Genomic DNA, 21,622 nt, shown 5'->3' with positions numbered 1-21,622 from the left:
GCATGGGCCCACCTCTCAAGCCTGTCAAGGTCCCTTTGGATGGCATCCCTTCCCTCCGGCGCGTTGACCGCATCACACAGGTTGGTGCTGTCGGCAAACTTGCTGAGGGTGCGCTCAATCCCACCGTCCATGTTGCCGACAAAGATGTTAAACAGCGCCGGTCCCGATACCGGCCCCTGAGGAATGCCACTTGTCACTGGTCTCCACTTGGACATTGAGCTGTTGAGTGTGACCATCCAGCTCATTCCTTATCCACTGAGTGGTCCATCCGTCAAATCCATGTCTCTCCAATTTAGAGACAAGGATGTCGTTCGGGACGGTGTCAAATGCTTTGCGTAAGTCCAGGAAGATGACATATTTCTAGCAATATGTTTTATTTCCAGGAATGCAAGAAAAAATATCAAATTTATCAAAGTCTTGGTGTGGTAGGTGTGTTATTGCCTGTGCAGAGACTGGGTGAGAAGGTACTGTGGTAAGCCTCATCATCCATAAAACAATGCCACTGTGCATAGCTTTGTGTGTGGCCTTTTTTGTACCTGTTGAGACTTGTACAGAGGATGTGTTTTGCTGCAACACTCCTCCTACAGCTTCAAAAATGTTTTGCAATTAATTATACTAGCAACTGTAACAACAATGCCTATTCTGACGCGACTAGTTTCTAATTGACCTTCCTGAGTGTGAACTACATTATTTCTGACTTTAACTGCCGAGTATTTTATTGCCCACACCTACTTTCCTTTGTGTTTTCCACTTTGGGTTCTTTGAAGTGCTTCTTTCCACATCACTGTTTTAGTCAGGTTGCTTCCTTTAAATAGTACCAAGAGTTCGTCTCAGTTTACTCCATCTTGATTGAGGCCCTTGTCAGTTAGTTACTAGAAAAATCACATTACAGTGTTAAAAGCTATTGAGATATTTGTTGTAAGATCATATTCAAGAGATGCTTACTAAATGAAATACCTTATCTCTCCAGATCCTAACTCTAAACAGAAATGCTTTTATTTCTGCTTCAGTATTGTAGAGTGATACTTAAAAAAAGAATAGGATTGTGTTTGAGAAATGGTGATATATTAGAAGCAGTTAAAATCATTCAGCTTCTTTTGTTGGGATTTTTATTCTTCAAAAAATTTCCAGCATGGATTTATCTCTTTTTTTTTTGGTTTGTTTTAGAAAGTATCTTTGGGCTGAAAACTGACATTCTGATACAGCTGAAAGTGCTTGTGAATAGGCATTGTAGAGGGCTCTTCCTGTTTTCCAGGAAGTAAAATACACTGGAACCATTTAATATAATTCTCTGTCCTGAAATGTGTGGTGTTTTTCCATTTTTTCCCCCGGGACAACTATGCTTGGAGTGTATTTCCAAGACTTGTGACATAAGGTTTCTTGAACCCTTTGACAAAATATTTCCAGTGTTTTATGACACTTGGGATGTATATGTCTTAAATGCTCAGTTGTGTGAGATCCTGTTAATACTCCTTGTAAGTAAGAAGTCTTTAAATTGTCTGTAGCTTTGTAAAGAAAACCTCTTAGAAGTTGATCACCACTGTTTTTCATTGCAAGTCCATTAAAATATTTTTCTTGATAATGGTTTCAGCTTTCCTTTTTGCTGTTACATAATCATACCATACTATTTTTGAATTATTTTTTGTTTTGCTGATTACATGAAAGATTTTGTGCTACAGTTCTTGACTTGGAGCCAGTGTGTTGGAGCAGTAGTGAGTACTTCCTTTTGGAAGCTTTTGAAATTTTTAGTTTTTAGCATAGGGTTTTGTGTGTGTTCTTAATTCCTAAATATGGGAAGAGTTGATGACACTACCTGTGGTTTTATGGAATAACTAGATTGTGTAGCTGTTAGGAACAGTACGCCTAATCGACTATACCTGGGACTAAGGGACACTTATTATATCCTTGCTAAGTCTTGAACTCCTTGGTCAGTAGATGATTTTTTAGAAAAAGAGTAGCTACTAGCCCAGTTCAAAAAGGTGTTTTTATATGGGAAGAAGTGATGGTAAATGGAAAAAATATCACCAAACTTTGATTTTTTTTTTTTACAAACAGTAAATGTAACAGTTATTTAAGGGGTTTGAAAGACAATGTAGATAATTGTTTTCTGAATTACACAGTTCAGAGTTGCAAAAAGTAGTTATAACCCGATTTGTTATGATGCTCTTAAGTAGCACAGTTGTCATGCACTTAATTTTATTTGAGTAGGGGAACAAGTATAGCTTTCTTCTTCACTCTATGCTGTTCTTTCCTCCTATGAATGGATGGTTCAGCTTCATGAGACATAAGTGACTTAAGACTTTTTTCCTTCCTACTCAATAACTGAAGGGAGAGTTAATGGGAAATCCTGGGTCAGCTTCAGATTCTGAACTGAGTTGGAAATGAGTCTTGATGCCCTGGTGAAACATTGTGCTTTTTAAAAATCAAACCAAAAAATTATGAAGGTCGTCTGTCAGTGTATTTAAGGAGAGGCAGCAGTGTGAACATAAAAGGTGGAGGGCCTTCTGAGTTCCTTGTGTTAAGACACTATATTCCATTAGAGAAATTGTTTTCACCTGTACATCAACACAAGTCTTAAGAAGTTATTTCATAGATTTGTTACATGTGAGGATTGAGTGCATAGCTGTAGCACAACCTTCCAACATAAAATTCTGAAATTCAAGGCTTCAGTTGTGAAGATTTTGATCAAAATGCAGTTACATATGCTGAAGTTGATGATTCCCCCCCACTGCAAGTTGGAAGTTATTTGACTTAAGTCAAATGAATAAGGCTTTGTAATTTAATGCCAAGAACACCAATTTATAAAATAAAGGTATTTAAAAAAGAATTGTAAAAACTTACAACAAAAGTCAAGTACTAGCATTAAAAAACCCCGTGACCAGTATTCACATGTTGTTACTTACTTGCCCTTAACTTTCTTTTCAGGACATCGTTGTTATCATCCTAATTTAATGTTTAAAACGAGAAATTCTCAAATTCAGAGACAAGTCGGGTATTTCCTAGCTTACTCTATGAATGGGATCAAAGCAGCGTATCTCTCTGAATGAAATCTGGATTGGGTAACAGGAATTTTGGCTAGAATACTGCTTTAAACATTAGAATAATTTAAACGGCATATAGATGCACAGCTTGCTTTTGAGGTGAAGGGGGAAGTGTGGCTGAGGAGCCCACTGCAGCTGGCAAACCCAGCAGTGTAGTGGGATGTGCTTCTGCAATGTCCAGTGCCCAGAGAGGGAATCTATTCTTCTGAATGCAGTTGTACGTCTCTACTCTTGGCTACAACTGTCCTTAAACTGACTGAGAAGGCAGGTTTAGTTACTAATTTGAATCTTTTGTTTCATGGAAAATTATGTTGTTCTTCCCCCGCCACAGTTTGATTAAATATTTTTGTCTAAGGTGAAACACAGGAAATGGACATAGGAATAAGAATGCAAACATAGGAGATGTTGTGCCAACTACATAAACATTTCATGCTGGTGGAAATTCTATAATGAAATATTCTTTAAGTGAGCACTTAATTTGGTTTCTTCCTTGGCAGTTTAAAAGCTGTTACTGAGCTGTGGTAATAGTTTACATTGTATCTGTTCAGTTTAATAAGACTTAATGCTTTTTTTAAACAGGATAGTTGTTAGAGAATGTAGATGGTGTGTGCAAGTAGTTAAATGTTTATTTTGTAAGTTTGCTTGGGAAGCCAGTTCTGCCAAGTTATCGTAATGCAAACAGGTGCTGAAAAGCACTTTTTTTTAATAGCGTGGGTGTGCTGAGATGTTAAACTTGGACCTTGGTAGCAGTATCTTTCTCGAGCGTTCTTGACGGGAAGGTTGCTGCCAGTGAGGAGGTCACAGATGAGGTTTGGCATCGGCAGTACTCAGGATAGAGCATGTGCTGCAGGCGGCACTGCCTCTGCAGGAGTTACCTGTGGGGGAATGAAAGGGTTAACCAACTCTGGTCCCTACAGAGTCAGTAGGTCAGAAATCTTGGCTAGAAGGGTCTTTGGAAGGTCTTGTACAAATTTCCACTCAATACAGAATTGTTGGCAACATAAGAACAGGTCAGCTGTGGCTCTTTTTTGTCCTGATCCTGAATACCTGCAAGGATGGAGGTTCCCCATCTGCCCTGGTAACCTTGTCCAGTGCCACACCACTCTTACAAAGGAAAAAGTTTTTTCTAGTGCCAGTCGGAACTTTTTAAGCTGCAATTACTGTTCCCTCCAGTAATGGCAAACTGATAGTCAGGGAATTCGGCTGTGGAGCTGAATGGGAAGATCTGACAAGGCGGATTGACTAAGCTGGAAACAAACACATAACTCTGATCGCTCCCATTTTTTTGAAAACCCTTGTTTCTATCAGGTTGCTGCCTGGTTGCCAAGTCAGGCTTGTGTCTGTTCCTGATGGTCCCAAGGGCACCAGCTGTAATGGCGTTTACAGCTTGCAGGCCATAGGTAGTGCTGCCTGCAAATGTTGCTGTGGTGTAAGAGGTGAGTCAGGTTTTCATACAGGAAGCCTGCAGTGCTGATAGACCGTGAAGTGAGCTACAGGCCATGGGAATCTTGCTGCTGCTCCATACCTTGCTGGCAAAAAAGATGTCCATCTCTTCTGCTTTCTCCTAGGGTTCTCTTCCACTAAGCCTCTTACGCCTGAGTGAACTTGGAGGAGACTGTCACGGTAGTCTAAATAAAACTTGCATACCAGTGTACTGTAAATACCGAGAAAGATTTGTTGGAGAATTAGACCCTTGATTAAGCCTTGATGGTCCTTGGAAGGATGTTATTTCCTGTCCCTGGGTTCAATGAAACTGAACTTTGAGGGGTGTGTGTTGATACGTATGGTGTTTGGTCCCTGGGCACAGAAGTCTGTCATAAGAAATGGAGAACAAAATGCTTGTGGGAAGTTTTGTTCTACACACATTTTTCTTCCCAGCACTCTAAATTGGAAAACTTCAGGTGTTTTTTAGTAACATCACTAGATAGGCCAGTCTAGTGTTTGGGGCATCCATTGCTTGTGGGGCCTGAAAGTCTGTAAATGTGAGCTGTTGCTGTAGATCTTGTGAGGACTTGCATAGAAACTTGCCCAAGGACCAATTGATGACTACCTGAATTTTTCTTTCTAAGTTGAGAATCTTGCAAGATAGATCTGAGTCTGGTGTATAGTGTGTCAAATTTAAGAGTGTAACCTAAAACTGCCATATGTCTTTCACCGTTCATAGTGATGAATCTTTAATGACTCTGCTTTGTGATACTTTGGTAATTGTTTTGCTTATTTATCAATTAGCTTTATTTTCATGAAAGTACACTCAAGAAGACTAGAGTATTCCAAATAAATTAATTTAATCTTGGGCTATACTTTTTATGAAACAGTCAATCTTGCATTTAACTATTAACTAGTGAAATAACTTGACGGCCTATAGCAGGACTGTAGTTAAGAGAACATGCTTCTGTTATAAACCCCCGTCAGGTATTTGTTATTATATAGTGATAGTGTTCAAAAAGTTTTGGTTGCTTTTCAGAAGTGGAGGAAGATCATCTCATCTCCCAGAAAGCGTAATTTCAGCGGATAGGAACAGGCACGTGCACATGTAGAAGCACTTTATGCGCATCTGGATGGTTTATTGTTGATTTGTTTTGGTTTTACACCCGGATCATCCTCTGTGAATCATAGTCTTGGAGCTGTGGATCATATTTATCTTGACCCTCTGCAACCTCTGATTCTGTGTCTTTTTCCTAAATATTTATAAATTAGCAGATTGTACTTAAGTCTCAGATAATCTTTGAAAATCCACAAACGGTATCTTTAGACCCTTTCCTTTCTGAAATTAGAATCCTGTCTTAGTCAACTACTGATACTAGAAATTGGCAAGAAATTTCTGTGTATTTAAAAATCTTTATACAGCTACTGCAAAACCACCCTGAGGCTTTTCTTACCCTTTACTGGTGTGTAGTCTGCACCTTTTAGAAGGTTTCTGAATTGATTTCTGTCCCCACTCACTCTTACAAGTGATGTGGTCTTGCTCTTAAAATCAGAGTCTGAGGATCAAACTACATAAAGAGAAAAGCCATTACATACGGTACTTTTATCTTTATTCTAACAGCCGAATTCTGTTAGGAGGTAGTTCAAAGCAGACACTACAAAATACAAATTTAAAAGCAAAAGACAATTTGCTTTAAAAAACCCTACCTGTAAATTTCAAAACAGAACCTAATGATGAACAGACGGAACAAGCTGAAGGTTGTTGGAGGGTATGTTGTTGGTGCATACAGTCTTGAGCAATTCAATTATTTTAATTGAGCTGAATAAGAGCAAAACATTATTAAATCAAGTATTTTAACTTTATTCCAATTTGTATTTCCCATTGCAGAAACAAACCTGCTATAGTTTCCCTTGTGATTCTGTTTGTGTGGCTTGTTAAAATGTAGTTATTTGCTATAGGATGAAGTCAGAAATGGAACAAAGAAATTCATTCAGTGCTTCTAGGAGTCATGTGATGGCGTGACCAGGGAGAGCTTGTACCAAGCTGAAGCTAGCCATAGTGAAAAATGAAGCGTCCCCCCAAACAATTACTAAAGTTAAAATAAAATCCCGGTAAAATGTGTTTAAGTTTAAAACTAATTTTTTTTGAGATCCTGAGGCTCGTTCATGAGGCAAAATTCATGGTTGCATGATGGTAGCATGTAACTATAGGCTGTGTTGTTGCACCAACAAATTAAGCTTACTACAAAGTTGTGCTCTGCAATTTCTTCCAGCCTCTTCTTTGGAGAGTCATTTTATCAAAGGAGTATCTATCACTGATGGAAGTGTTCAAAACAGGGCACAGTCGGGTTTTTTTTTCTTTTTTCCTTTTTTCTTTTTGATACTCCATTCAGCCAGTATTTCAACCTGTCTTTTGATGCCAGTGTGGAAGAGAAGGCTTCCTGGGCAGCTTTGACCCTTCAGTGGAGGCATCTTTGTCTCCATCAGCTGCTGTGGCACCCGTGCCCCCTGCTCTCTGCAGGAAGAAGGCTTTCTTCTTTTTCTTTCTGCACTTACTCCTGTGGCTTTTGACTGCGGAGCATGAAACATGTTGCGATGCGTTATTCTGTTTCTGGGCTCTTCTGGGCAGTGCCGTGTCACACTGCAGGAGCGGGGCCAGCAGTTCGTGAGCCAGTAAATAACATCGTGAGCAGCACTGGTGTCTCTAGGAAATGTGGAGTAACTTGTTGACTTCCCTGTTAATACCCCCGCCCCCCGATGTCACAACGGTATTTCTGGTTGCTTGCTTTCTGGTGCAAAATGGCTGGAGCAGGTTGAGAAACATTGCTTTCAGATCTCAGTACTTGGAGGAAAGGTCTCCAGGAGTTGAGGGGATTCTCTCAAGGGACTTGTACGTTGGTGCCAAAATACTGCGTCTTCTGTGAATTCGCAGTACCTGTGAGGAAGATGTATAATTTGTCAGAAAATATTCTCACATTGTTTTAGATGAACTAGACAAATCTCTCCACAAGGAATATACGTGTCTCACTTAGAAATAGATGGCTTTTTCACTATATGTAGTCAGCACTTACCTTTCCAAGGTGCTGGGGGCGGAGTAACCATGGGCAGCAAAGACAAGACCTGCATAATAGACCTGCGCCAGTGTGGAGAAATCCGAGTTGCTTCCACATGGAGTCAGGCTGCCTTCGGTTGAAGGTGCGTAGGTTTTGGAGCAGGCTTTTCGTTTCTCAGGCTTCTGCACTGTGCTTCCTTTCTGTGCGTCCCTTCTGAGGTCCAGGACGGCACATCGGCTCCGTTGCAACACCACGTGCGTACGTGGTCAGCTTCGCTCTGGCGCATGGCCCGAAGTAATAAGGACAGCCGGACCTGAGCTGTCTGACTGATGTGTCTCTGCGCCATCTTCCCCCCGGTTCTGGGGATGCAGTGCAGCTGCTGAGGTGCTGGGGCCAGTAGCCTGTTTTGGTCTTGCTGTACTGCTTTGGACCTGGACCAGCAATAGAAAGGATGGGGTTTCTCTTCGTGTAGTGCTTCTAGGCCTGGCTAAGCCTTACAGAAGAATTTGCAATAGCACTCAGTTTTACCAAAACATTGATCATTGACAGGTAGACTAGTATTTGCAAATGTTAGTCCCCACTAAGTAAGGCGAAAGACTTATAGACTGTAAGGGTCTTCAAATACCCTGTTTGAATTGCCCAGCAGGGCAAAAGAGGACTTGCTCCTCTTGCCCTCTTTACTTTCGTTTGGGTTATTACAACATGTTCTTGAGGTATTTTGAATTGTTTTAACTAGCTTATCTGGTAGGTCTGCAAACATTAGTGTTTCACAGGGTGTAAAATCATGATGAAACTCACTTTCGTGTGGTTGGTTGGACTGAATCTTGAAAACGGATACTGGTACAATAGTGACGTTCAATAAAGTATATATTTTTAACAGAATACTGTTTGCTCAATTCTAGTGCATAGAGTGTTAAGAAACGTAAGTCATGTGAAGGGGAATGTGCCTTTGCCCTGTTGTAACATACTTCCAGTTATGAAAACATTAATTAGACTTTAATCCTTTACCCTCAGCTAAATCTCTTTTTGACTGATGCTGTCAATACTGCAGTATTATCATCCCAAAGTAAGTGGGCCTTGCTATGGTTTATAAGTGACTTTGTTTAAAAGATTGAATGCATTACTGTTAATAACTTCAGAAATATTGTATAAATTTAGAATCTATTAAAAGAATAATAAAGGCAATCTTTGTAAATCTTTAATCTTTTTAGATATAATCAATCTTTTCGGAAGTTTAGGATTGTTTTCCATAACCATGAAGACTCATTTAAAGCTGTTCTTTCAGAAAGCTGGTGGCAAAGTGCTAGCAAGAATGTTATACCTTGGTCACTTGCTATAAATTCATCTTAATAGGGCATTATGTCTTGCATAAGAGTTCTATTCCCATGTAACTCTTTAAAAAAGGTCTATCTGCTAGCATGTCTATTGAAAATATTTTGTGTACTAACTGTAAAACCTATATTTTGGAAGAGAAGTCCCTCTTGTCTCCTACCTTGCTACTTTTTTCAGCGAGGATTTTTAAAATAGTTTTTCCATTACTTGTGAGTACAAAAGCTTAGGTAAAATCCTTCAGTGTTTGATAAAACTTGTTACACAAATATTGTTACTAAAAGGGCTTTCATGAGTTGCATATCCTTTTGCCTTGCTCTTAACTCCTTTGCTGTTTACATAACTGACACAGTCAGCCTCTGATGGATGATTATAGCGACATGGTAATGCCTGTAAATCTTTCTCTTTTATCTGTGGCTGTGACATTCTTGTACTCATTGAAATGCTTCAGTCATTGGATAGAAGGATGTGGTTATTGTTCAAGAGACTGTACAAAGTAAATGCAAAAGCCTGCCCTTGTTTGTGTGCATGATTTCTTACTAATAATAATTTCCACTAATTTCTTAATTTATTCATTTGGTTGAAATAGGAGCCTGTAGTTACAAGCTAAATCTTACCACTTATCGAAAACATTGCAACACAAAATAGCAATCATAGCATGCACTACCTCAGCAATTAGTAACAAGATGTGTGATAGGAAAAACTTAAGAATATAAACCCATGTGCAGTACTTGTTACCAGAGTCTCTTCCTAGATAATATAATGGTTTGCCTCTCCGAGGCTCTGTGCGTTCACACTGATGCTTTCGTCTGTTTTACAGCACATGGGTTGCTTAGTAGCAACCACTTTATGATCTTAAACAGCGATTTGCTGCCTGAAGTCAGCTTATGGGTCTGATTTACTTTAATGCGCCTAAAGGATTATGGAGTAGTATTTCTTATTACCTACAGAATATGTACAGTACAGCAAGCAGTATTATAGATTAAGAACATAGTTTACAATTGCCAGCTTAAAAAGTTTAGGAGTCAAGTTGTGCTTTTAGCTTAAAGAATATGGTCGGTTTTAACTGTCAGCTGTTACGCCACTAACTAAAATTTTCCTGTGTCTGTGATAATTTGATCATCTTCTGAGACTTGCTGTTGTACATAATTTGGTCAGTGCATTTCCTCGCATAGGTAGCATTTCCTTGCTCTGGTGCTTGGCAAAAAGATACTCGTGGACTAGTATTAAATCTTAAAGAAAATGTTTTGAGGGGGACTTGAAAAATTACTTGTATTGTTTCAAGAGATGTCTAGGAGGATTTCACAAATAAAAAGAAAGACCCCTTTTCTCTGTTCACTCTTCCCCAATTTTGAATCAATGCACTGCATTCATGGTTGTGTGTATGTATATATTTTTGCTTTAATATCAGCTGCTTGTATGTGGCTGATACAGCTAAGATTTAGTTTAGGTGCACGTATTTTTACCACTGAATCATCCTGTAAGCAGTGTTAGAGAACCTTTTATTTGTCTTGGAATATTTTCTTCCTCTTTCAGCTTTATACTTAACTGTAAGTGCTTTTTGTTAGCCGTTTCTTGCTACCTTAGGCTTGATAAAATGCTTTACTTACAGGGCCTTTGGTCATGCAGCTAGCATTGTAGGGCTTGGTTCTGTATTTGTTTAACTGAAATGTTTACAAGCCTCTGAAGGTTGGATACCATGCTTGATCTGTAAAACTGTGTTTAATAACAGCTAAGGCAAACACAGATTTGCACATAAAAAGTTAACATCAATGGGATTTTGAGTAGGCAGGGCAGAACTGGAGCTTCAATAAATCGGGTAACACAGGTAACGCATCAGGTAACAATCTGAGATCTGTGCTCATTTCTTTCTCCTCTTTAATGCTTCCTTTTTATTGAGAGCAGTAGTAAACCGTAGTAGCTGCTTATATGCTTTTCAGAGGGAGTTTGTAGTGCTCTCAGTAATCAGTTGTCCTTCAGTCACAACTTAGCTCAGCTTTTTTCTTACCATACTTCTGAGCGTGTCTCTTCTTGCAGCTACAATACTTACTACCTTAAAAGAAATAAACGCACTCTATATGTTTACCTGTGGTAAATGCTGCTGTTGGGCATGGTAAGGTGGGATTGGCTGCTGAGGTGACGCTGCACTGCTTATGGTTCTGGTTTTTGACCTCGGACAGAGGTACAAGCAGGTGGGATAACTGATGTTGAGTTGGACTCGGTGAGAGAAAAGCAGCTGGGTCTGCAGCAGCCTGGCCTGGAGCCCGCCGTAGGCAGTTGGGGTACGTAACTGAAAACTGGTCAAGATCCACTCTATGTGGAAACTGCAGCAGATTTGCAACTTGTAATAAGAGTTTAGTTGCTGATAAAATACATCTTTTTTTTGCCCCCAATAAGTTTTCTGTTTCTGTCTTTTGTTCCAGTCAGTTCTTTTTGGCTCAGGTCACTAATGTGAAATTTTGAAGAGTTTACAGCTCTAAAAGCAGGGTTTGCATTCTCCCTTCTAAAATACTGAGTTTTGTGTAATGAACTGATAGTAGAGAGGCCAATACAGTGAGCAAGATTAAGCAATAAATCGACATGTTACCGGAACTCCGGTGGCGGTTTGCAGTACGCGTGGTTTGCTTGAATGCATACAAATCTCAAATTTCCCCCCTTTTTGATAATTGTAGTCCTGTGATGGACATCATGAGCTTTCTGTTTGGGCATGGTCATTTCAGTGCCAATTAGCATCTGCACCTGGGTTTGCAGAGATTGAAGTCTAGTTGGTAAGCCTGCTCCTTTTAATGTGTACTGGTATCTGTTAAATTGTAATGAGTAATTTGAGCTCTTGGGGTAAAGTGAGAGTGATCAGCAGCCAGAAAGATTGCTCCTTTGCTGTCGGTACAGCGCTGCTATTCAGTGTGAAGGACACCTTTCCAGGCAGAGGTCCTGGTGTTCTGACCAAACTGCCCAGGTAAACTCAACAAACCAGAAAATCTAAAGAAGGGCCGAAAGGAAGGGAAAAACTTGAAAAAGCTGATAGTGTCACTGAACTCAATCTCTGTAAAACTTCATTTGCTGCTTTAGAAGTCGGGAGCATTATGTGTTACTAATCAATAAAAAGGACTCTTTTTATAAAGTCGTTACAGTATGTGTAACTGCATAAGAACTTTATTTTTTGAGTACTGATAAATATTCGTGCAGTTTGAATTCAAGCTGTGCTGCACACGGAGGTGCCTGAGAGCGACTTTGGCTTCTAGATCTCACTACAATGGAGGAAAAGAGTGGCAGTGGTATTGCTGGCTTGAAAATGGCTATTTCTGTGAGATTCAGAAATAGTAGGTAGGCAGCCAGTGGCCTAAAGCAGAAAAAACCCCGAACATGATTGTAAGTTTTAATTACAGAGTGATTAGCAGATTATTAAGGATTGGCAGTAAATTTAATCTTCGGTATGTATTTCTGTACTGTAATTGACTGTTACATAAATTATTAATTGGAATTATTTTAAAACCATTTTTAAGATTGAAATATAACTAATATTCAGTTTAATAATATTAATTTAACATTAAGACTTTTTGATATAATTTATGTAAACATAACTGTCATTCAGTTTCTTTACGTGTTGCCCAATTTTCAAGTATCAGGCCTTTGTGAACAATAGGGGGGAAGGATCCTCCCACTTATTTTTTTCCTCTGAAAGTCACTTATTTCTGTGTAGTCATACTTCTTCTAGATCCTGCCTAGTCTTTCTGGTTGAATGGAAAAGTACTTAAAAAAAAAAAAAAAAAAATCAGGATTTAGAACTGTTTTGGTCAGCTGAAAACACTCCTCCAGCAGTCTTCTGTGGATGTGCTTGGTTTTCTGTAACATGCTTTAAAAGTCGTACTTTCTCTTTCATTTGAAAACAACACATGTAGGTCATTAACTTTACGAGAAGCTGTTGGAATAGGTTTAATGTTTAACCTCTTGGTATTGCTTTAATACTTAACTTTTTCTTGCTGCACTCCAATAGGTGAACTCTTTACAGTTGGCAGTTGGTTTCACTCATATAGAGTCACCCTGTATCTTTTTCTTTTTTTCCCTCCATACCATTGCTTTTAGGGCTTTTTGGCTGAAAGTAGTTATGGCTTCAGTTCGGTGATAATTTTGTGGGGTGGTGTTTGGTTTTTTTTAGTTACAGAAAATGTGGATTTTTCTTTTCACCCTCTGTTATAAAAGGATGTTATACACCAGCTCAGATACCAAAATGACCTTATTTAATGGAGGCAAATCCTAAGCAGAAGGACTTAAGATAGAGGTAGAAAATGGTTTTATTTTGTTACCTATCTTAAAGAAAAGTGTCATCCTCTGGCTTTAGGTTTTCTTTCCTCTTTTCTGTCAGGACACTTGACAATTCTTTTTCATGCTCCTGGTGTTCAGAAACAGAAAGCAGTTGCATTGGATGTTGATCCTTTTTATTTATTTTGGCAAGTGATTTATTCTGGGAGTTCACTGCTGGAGTATGACTGGAAGTTAGGGGGAAGAGTCCTTGTGCTCTGGTTTTGATTAGCTGGCTTCCAATTGAGCACCACCTCATAATTTTCCTGACCCCTGTAAAGCCCCTTCCGCCTAGACGCTGCTCACTGCTTTTGGAGGTGAGCCGAATCAGAAATTCCCGTTGAAATAGGGAAGCCTCTGCAGCTCTCCCTGTCTAGCTGGAAATACCTGATATGCTGGAGGAGTTCATTGCTGAGGACGGTCGGAGTGAAGGGGCATCCGAGGCTGAGCCTGGAGCTGAGCTTGCGTAGTCGCGTGCTGTTGCCCTGCTGATGGCACCGAGCACCTACGTCTTCCCCCGTCCCAGTTTGCCAAATGGGAATTCTGCTCGTGATTAATTGGCTTACAAAGTGCTGTTACATATTGCCCTCGTTCCTGCTAAATAGAAACCTTCCAAGCTCCCTGCTTCTGTCTGGCCAGGGGATGAAATGATGAGGCTTCGTCCTGCAGGTTTCTGCCAAAAGTTCAATATAAGTTCAAAGCTTTTTTCCCAGTAAAAATGTCACTTAATTGGCATTTCTCTAATAGCATAGTGTTTAATATCTCTATGGCTTGGCAGGTCCTGTACATATATTTTGCTGTCCCTGTGGGGGATGCTTGCATTCAAAAGGGGAGTTGCATAATACATTTTTGAAAAGTGATTATTTTTTTTATCAGTTCTGAAGATACGGCAAGCTACAGACTCCTGGGGAAGCGTCTTGTGTCATCTCTTGATGCTGATACACCTCAAGAGGAGAAAAGCTAGTGTTTGGTCAATTGACAGATTTTCATGTTAGTTAGGTAGTGCTTTATAGTACCTTCATAAAGAGTAAAATATCCAATGCGATTCCCATTTAAAACGTGGCTGCTCGGTGAGGGTGGGGATAGGAAGCAGTGGGGCGGTACTGTCATCATCCCAGGGAAGTACAGTTGTAGTTCCCGTGGCTTTTGGTGGCATGTGCATAACCCCGGTTGTGGAAAACACGCCTTAGGGCGAAGGATTGTATCTTCCTGCCCCGTGTTCCGGGCCTGTATTGGGTCAGGAGATCAAAGTACAGCTGGCGTGCCTGCGTCTGGCAACCTGTTGGATCATGACTAGCCCTTAGGCTCCTGGTACTTTTGATTTATACCGCTGATAGAAATGTTAACTGTTTCTGAGTTTCCCAATCCTACACCTCTATTCGTGGTTTTGTAATACCGCTATTGTTGACAGAAGTGATAGCTTAATACTGTGGGAATGCTTATAGCGTGGGGAGTTGTAATCAATAATGGGTTTTTTCCAAGTTTGATAAATAATTTTTCTTGGATATTTCATTGACGGACCTTTATTTGCTTATTTTTTTAAAACCACACTTACCTAATGAGTGTTATCCTCCTGTGGGGCCCTGCTGAAGATAGCTGAGCATGGCTTTTTGGTACCAATATCGAACGCTACGCCAAGCCTCTGCGCTCGCACAACCCTCTGCTGCGGCTTGAAACCCGCAGGTTTTAAGGACGGCCGCAAAGTGGGTTGGTGAGCGGGGCTCGGTGCTGGCACGTCCTTTGAACGGGAGCTCCTGGGAGGGCAGCTGAACTCTGAGGTGCAGTGGTTTTCGAGAGAGCCTGGGGTAAAAGCTAAGGCCTAAACTAAAAAGGCAATTTAATACCTTAAACTCTCCGGTAGGTCAGGCCTTCGTGCTGGGAGGTAAGCTGTTTCTCGTGTAGTAAGAACGCTTTTTCCATCTTTATTGGAGAGCGAATAGGATTGCTGTTTAGTTTGATTTAACTACTACTGTTCACGGAGGAGGAGATGTTTTAGGGTAATCTCCAGCACTGTAATTGAGGCAGCTTAAAAAAGAAAAATTGATCTCTCCTGATGTCAGGCAATGGTGCAGTATAGTGAAGACTTCATATGCTACTGGTAATATTTGCAGCAAGTAATTTCCACCCTATTTCACTGAAGTGGTCTCTCTGTAAAACTGAGCTTTGTGCCTAGTGAAGTCTCCAAGTACTTCCCAGAACGCTTTGTCAGACCGTTAATGTGGTGGTGGTGTGGAGATTTCAATCAATTCTCCATATTTCAGTTCCGTGCTACTTGCCGATGGGTACCATGAGGTTTTGCTGCATGTCTTCATGCTGTGGGCTTTGTCTTGGGAAAGAAAAAGCCAAAACCCACAAAAAAACACGTGTCTCTGAATGGTATTTTTTTGTGCACACACTACTGCTGGTGATAATTTAAAATTGGTAGAGTTCTCTAAGCGATGGTTGGTAATCTCCTAGGCAGCGGCTAACACTTTCTGAAGAAAAGTGTGGAGTCGTCTTCAAATCCAGTAAGAAAACTTTTCATGTGAGAAACTTGATTTAAACAGTCAATGTACCTTGTGGTAATTTTTCAACTTTACTTGGGCTTGGTGTGTGCTTACAAATGTTTCAAAGTCCAGCCACTTGCAGAAGCTGGAGGAGGAGAAAACTTGGCATCATTCAGATAGCTCAATATTATATAGTAGCAGCACAAATACGAGATGCTCTGTTGGTGAGCTGGTAACCCACATGAAATAAAAAAAACCCAACCAACCTAAAAAAAGTCCTGAGCAATCTGTTGTAGGAGGGTTATAAGACTATACTGTAAGGAGATAACAAGGACTGAGTAGCAGGGTTATCTGTTTCTGTTGTGCTTATTTGTAAAGGACACTGCAGCAGACTCAGATTTCCTTGTGGATTGGTTTGGCATGAGAAAAGAGCAGATTGTTTGGTTTGGCGTGCGCTTGTTTCTCTGTCTTAGGAGGGTTAAAGTGACTGAGGAGCTTCCTGACATGCCCTCTCCGTGCTTCTAATGCACTTCGCTTTCATCTGATGCATACAGTGTTTTATAGGTTTTACTTGCCAAAACACGGGGCGGGGGGGGGAAGTATTTTCCCTTTCCCCAGCAGCCAGCTGCTGTCAGGAACTGTCTGTGTTTAGAATGGCAGTGGGGTTTCCAGCGTAGGCTAGAGTTTGTGATCGAGTGCGTGCTCAAGTGCTGATTTAAGTAGGTTCAGAATCAAGTACTTGTAAAAATGCTTGGGTGGAAGTTGCGATGTTCATGTGTATAGTACTTAATCCTGTTATTTCACTTGTTCTCATGCACAAAGTGTAACTTTTGAGAGCTCAATGTAGTTAAGTTGGTTCTTATTCGATGGTAGCATCTTCCCGCTAGATTTTGACTTTCCACCCCCATGTGTCCGATCAGTGTTGATACTAAAGAAAAACATTGCATGAATTTGCAAGTCCTTTTAGGAGAGGGGAAAAAAAAAATCTTCTCTATTCCCCTTGGCTTATATGAAAACAAAACAGCAGAAAATGTTACCCTTAAATCGGAATAGAGAGTTGCAACTTGACGGAGGACAGCTTGAAAGCTGTGGGTGACTATCAGACAAGACCTTGTGGTAGAAATGCTCTTAACCATGTTAAAAGTAGTGTGAAGTGTAGTGCTCTCAAACTACAAAAATAAAATGGACATACTAGAAGTTCCATTTGAGGGGGCAAGACTGAACTGTATTTTATAAAAGTCATCTTACGTCTTCTGTACTGAAAATCACCAGTGCGTCCTTTGGGTCTCATGTATGAATAAATACAGGATTTGAGCCTTTGGGTCTTTGAACTTAGCATCTTTCTTAATCACTTAATGTATTACAATGACAATAATGCAGTTGTGCTTCTAAATACAATCCCAAATGTGGCAGGATCTAGCTTTCAGAGCTGATTTCGAGATCTTAAAGGTGTTGGATGGTGTATATAATTCGGAAGCAGTGCATGTGGTATCTCTCTGGAGGGTACCAACCTCGTTGTCTCAGTTGGGTTTCCTGCCATTTAATGCAGGTGCCGTAATCGGTATCTGTGTTGGAAGAAGTCTCTTGTCTACTCCTACTGCCAAATGGAAAGGGAGGGGAGGGGAAAAGGCAGATCTTGCTGGAAACCGAGCACTGCCAAATGAACTCTGAAGCTGAGTGGCTTTCTTGTTCCCCGTGACCGCTGCAAAGACATCTTCAAAATAGGGAGATGTGATTAGCTTTCATGGGACAGCTGTGTAATAACTCTTTTTTAAATTCCCAGGTAGCGTACAAACCTGTTTTCTGTTGATGTAACGCTTTTATTTCTCATTTCAGCTATGAAGCCGTACGCTCCAGCTTTCATTCTCCTGTGGAGTGCTGTCGGGATAGCGAGGGCTGCCAAAATCGTTGTTGTGCCGCCAATTATGTTTGAAAGCCATCTTTATATTTTCAAGACTCTGGCCTCAGCCTTGCATGACCAAGGTCACCAGACAGTGTTTCTCCTCTCTGAGGGCAGAGAGATTCCTCCATCTAATCACTATAGACTTCAGCGCTACCCAGGGATCTTTAACAGCAGCACCTCGGATGATTTTCTCCAGTCCAAGATGAGGAGTATCTTCTCTGGGAGACTGACAGCCCTCGAACTCTTCGATATCCTGGACCACTATTCCAAGAACTGCGACATGATCGTTGGCAACCGAAACCTCATGCGTGCCCTGAAACAGGAAAAATTTGACCTGCTCTTGGTAGATCCCAATGAGATGTGTGGATTTGTTATAGCTCATCTCCTAGGGGTTAAATACGCTGTCTTTTCCACTGGCCTCTGGTATCCAGCAGAAGTGGGTGCTCCAGCTCCTCTGTCTTACGTTCCAGAATTTAACTCGCTGCTCACAGATCACATGAACCTATTTGAGAGGATTAAAAATACTGTTGTTTATCTTATTTCAAGATTTGGAGTCAGTTTTTTGGTTCTGCCAAAATACGAAAGGATAATGCAGAAATACAAGGTTCTGCCAGAACGGTCCATGTATGACTTGGTTCATGGATCCAGCCTGTGGATGCTTTGTACTGATGTAGCACTGGAGTTTCCGAGACCTACGCTACCCAACGTTGTTTATGTGGGAGGAATCCTAACCAAACCGGCCAGCCCTCTGCCAGAAGTAAGGTTTGCTGAGCTTTCCAGTAATTTCTGTGGTATCTGGTTGACCTCATATGATGAGTGGAGGTTTTTAAGCAGTGGATTTGAAATGGGATCTAGTGTTTTTTGTTATTGCTTGGTGAAATATACCCTTGAAGTCACTGGAAGTAGCTTGGGGGGGTGGTGAGGGGAACTATCAGACACAAACTCATCAAAATGAATCTTTCCTGGTTGCAGGAAGTATTTTGCTTTTGAGTAAGGTGCTTAATGGTACAGTGGAGGAAAAAACAGTGCTATCTTGAGATGACATGTGTAGCTTCTAACCGAGTGTGGGTTAAAATGGGAAGAAGGGAGAACAGATGAATATTGCTTATGCTAAAAAGCCCGCTGATAGGTTATACTATCTAATTTCACGGTATTAGTGTTTTTATGGAGAGTTTGCTTCCCTTGGTTTGACAGGTAAAAATGTGTTTAAAACTAGGTGTATATAAGCATGAAGAAATTGTATAAGCTGAGAAATGGAGGTGTGAGTTGACGTAAATCGCACCACTATTGTACTCGGATATGAATTTTTACTGGCCATCAGGTACTGAACTTCAGACTGACATAATGATAGTGACTGGATTGATTCCAGAAATCCTGGCTGCACAGATTAATGATTAAGTTTGATTACTTCAGTGTACCATGTGATCTTTGATACCTGATATCCAAGAATGCCTCTGTTCCGCAACACAACGGTGAGTGACAGGCAGAACAAAATTTCACAGAAAACCATGTCATTTACTCTTCTACTTATGTGTACATAAACAAATAGATCCTGAATTGGAGATGATTATTACTGGATGCTTCTGGCTGGGTGATAAATAGGTAGGTAGACCTGCAGTGCTCAACAGTTTGCTTCCAGAAATTCCTCGTTCTGCCTTTGCTTTTTGTGTGAAAACATCCAGGCTCACTTTTCATGTGTTAGCTTGAAAATTGGTCGTGGAAGGCTGGGGTTTTGTTCTTGTTGGGTTTTTTTTTAATTCTTTGCACTGTTGGTAGTGTCTTGACTTAGCAGTATTTTTTTTCACCAACTTAGAAAGCATCAGACAAATCTCTGATTTGGGCTGCAGGATGTGGAGTGCGGAGTCAATTCCCTCAGCTGTTTTTTCTTCTCCGGTTCAACTTCAAATGTGTCTGAGCTGAATGAGAGCAGCACTTGCATTGCACTCTGAACACGCTGGTGGTTATATCCCAACATATGCTCTTGTCTGTTCTCCAAGGTGTCATCAGAGATGACCATAACAGTGCTGCTTCTGACTGGTTCTTCCTGTGTGTACATTAACGTGTTTGCGTTTAGAAAAGTGTTAGACTGCACAGATATCCTGAGAAAGCAGACTAAAGGTAGCCCTGTGCTGTCTAAACGAAGTTCAGCCCTGTTCTCTCCAGGAAAACCTTGCTGGCTGGATGGAGTTTCAGCACTTCATTTTCCAAACCGGTCTTTTCTTCTTCTGTAAGAAGAAAAATGTATTTGTATGACAAATTTGGGCACTACATCAACACTGTCTATTTTTTGTCTCTGTAGATTGGTCTTTAGGGTAAAAAAATTAACTGTCCTCAAAAGCAGATACTTTCTTTGCTATAAAATGGAGTGGAAGAGAATGAAAGGAGCAGTTTTCTTCCAATGTTTTGCTATAGGGATGTGTGTGTATAGATACAGAGATATATATTTGTACACATATCTAAATATATATTTGGAGCCTTTTGAGAGTATTTTTCTGTGTACCTTCTAAATTTACTCTGAAACCACAGATGTTAACCTGTTACAATATCTTATGATGCAGGAAGGTGGAACAGTAAGTAAAATGTTTACTATAACCAGACTGACAGTGACCTTGAAATAGACCTATAGGTAGAGTACCTGCTGGCAAATACTTACTACGGTGGAAGGGGGGGAAATAAACCCTGTAATTATTAAATGGAGACATTATTTATCTTCTCTACAGTTTTATTGGGCAATTCATTCTTAGTGTTCTAAGCGCAGGATTTGATTGAATGCGAGAGACACAAAAGTGTGTTCATCTTTGATCATGTAATTTGTCCATGCCTAAACTGTTACGTGTAATCCACTATGGTATGTATTGTAGGTAAATTATTGGGCAATCAGTTTGTTTTTACTGAACAGTTAGATAAAATTCATAACTGTCGCTTCATTCTAGCAGATTAAAATTGGATAGCTAGTTCTGTGACTGTTTTCAGCTATTGCTGTATCTCTAAGACAGAAGCCTTTGGTAACTTATTTTCTGCGGCTTTTAGCCTGGTGCATTAAGGTAAGCCAGAAGCGGAGCTGGTTCATGTTTCTGTGCTGGGCTGGAAATGATGATGCTTCAGGAGCTGTCTCATAAACGAAAGCGATGTTCCTGCCCAGAGGTGGCCCTCAGAAAAGAGAGGCATGTGGCTGGAGGTAACAGCTTTAGCAGGCAAATTTAAGCTACTATTACAGGCCATTCAGGTCTCTTACGTTGTCCAAAACTTCTGAGAAGTAGCCTAGTCCGCTCTTTCTGGTAGAGAAGTATTAAGAAAAAAATCTGTATTGTTTTTTCAAGTCCAAAATACCTGCTCAACACAAAATACCCAGGCACCTCAGCAGTGGCACCGCTGCCTTGTTATCAGAGAATGTTTGTTATTTGGGGGGGTTGGGGGAGAGAAAAAGGAAAGTAGTTTGTTTAACCAAATCAGAATTTGTGCACATAACTGAAAGGTGTAGTTTTCTGCTAACAAGTAATGTCTTAAAAAGAAAAGGCAGAGAGACTTAATTAAACAATCAAAGAGGAGACAAAGGTCAAGGCTCTTTAAACTGTTACGGGATGGCAGTTGTTTAATTCTAGAGGATGTGGTAGCTCTGTTTTGTGGTTGCTCAGTCTGCACCTGTGTTTTTCTTAAACTTTCTTTAAAGAAAAGTTAGAAAAACACAGCTTTAAAGGTAGTGTGTAGCAGGGGGTGCTGAATATCCATGTCATGTAACAGCATGTGTGTGACGGGAACAAACCTGACTCTTGCTTTGCTCTGTCCCATCTACGTTAATATTTTGGTTCAGGGCAATGGACGGGTTTTGTAAATCCCCTAGTCATCCCCTTACTGCATGTGGGTTCCATTTGTAGAGTATTTTTGGTGCAGGTAGATTTATTTTGGAGGGTGTTAAGCTGGAAGCTTTACTTCACCTGCAAACTGAATGCTTGCTGGTGTCTGATAGGAGGCAGAAGGGTCTGTAGCAGCGTTTGGCATTTCGGAAGGCTTTAAGTGATGTGCTTCGTGGGGGGACACTCAGATCGGGGACCACAACAGAGGCAGCCAAAGCCAGGCTGCTGGAGC

General features: G+C 40.5%; 1 protein-coding gene across 1 annotated transcript in view; it reads left to right on the top strand.

The window, feature by feature from the left end:
* The first annotated feature begins 17,469 nt into the window (after window positions 1-17,469).
* The window catches only part of UGT8 (UDP glycosyltransferase 8), a 26,841-nt gene continuing 22,688 nt past the window's right edge, over window positions 17,470-21,622 (top strand). The window contains exon 1 of the mRNA XM_009576512.1: window positions 17,470-18,293. Coding sequence (XP_009574807.1) covers window positions 17,472-18,293 — 822 coding nt within the window. The 5' untranslated portion in view covers window positions 17,470-17,471. The remainder of the gene's footprint in view (window positions 18,294-21,622) is intronic.

Source organism: Fulmarus glacialis, unplaced genomic scaffold, assembly GCF_000690835.1.
Source record: "Fulmarus glacialis isolate BGI_N327 unplaced genomic scaffold, ASM69083v1 scaffold5034, whole genome shotgun sequence".
Classification (NCBI taxonomy): Eukaryota; Metazoa; Chordata; class Aves; order Procellariiformes; family Procellariidae; genus Fulmarus; species Fulmarus glacialis.
Note: the sequence above shows the minus strand (reverse complement) of the source record. Positions and strands in the feature narration are given on the sequence as shown.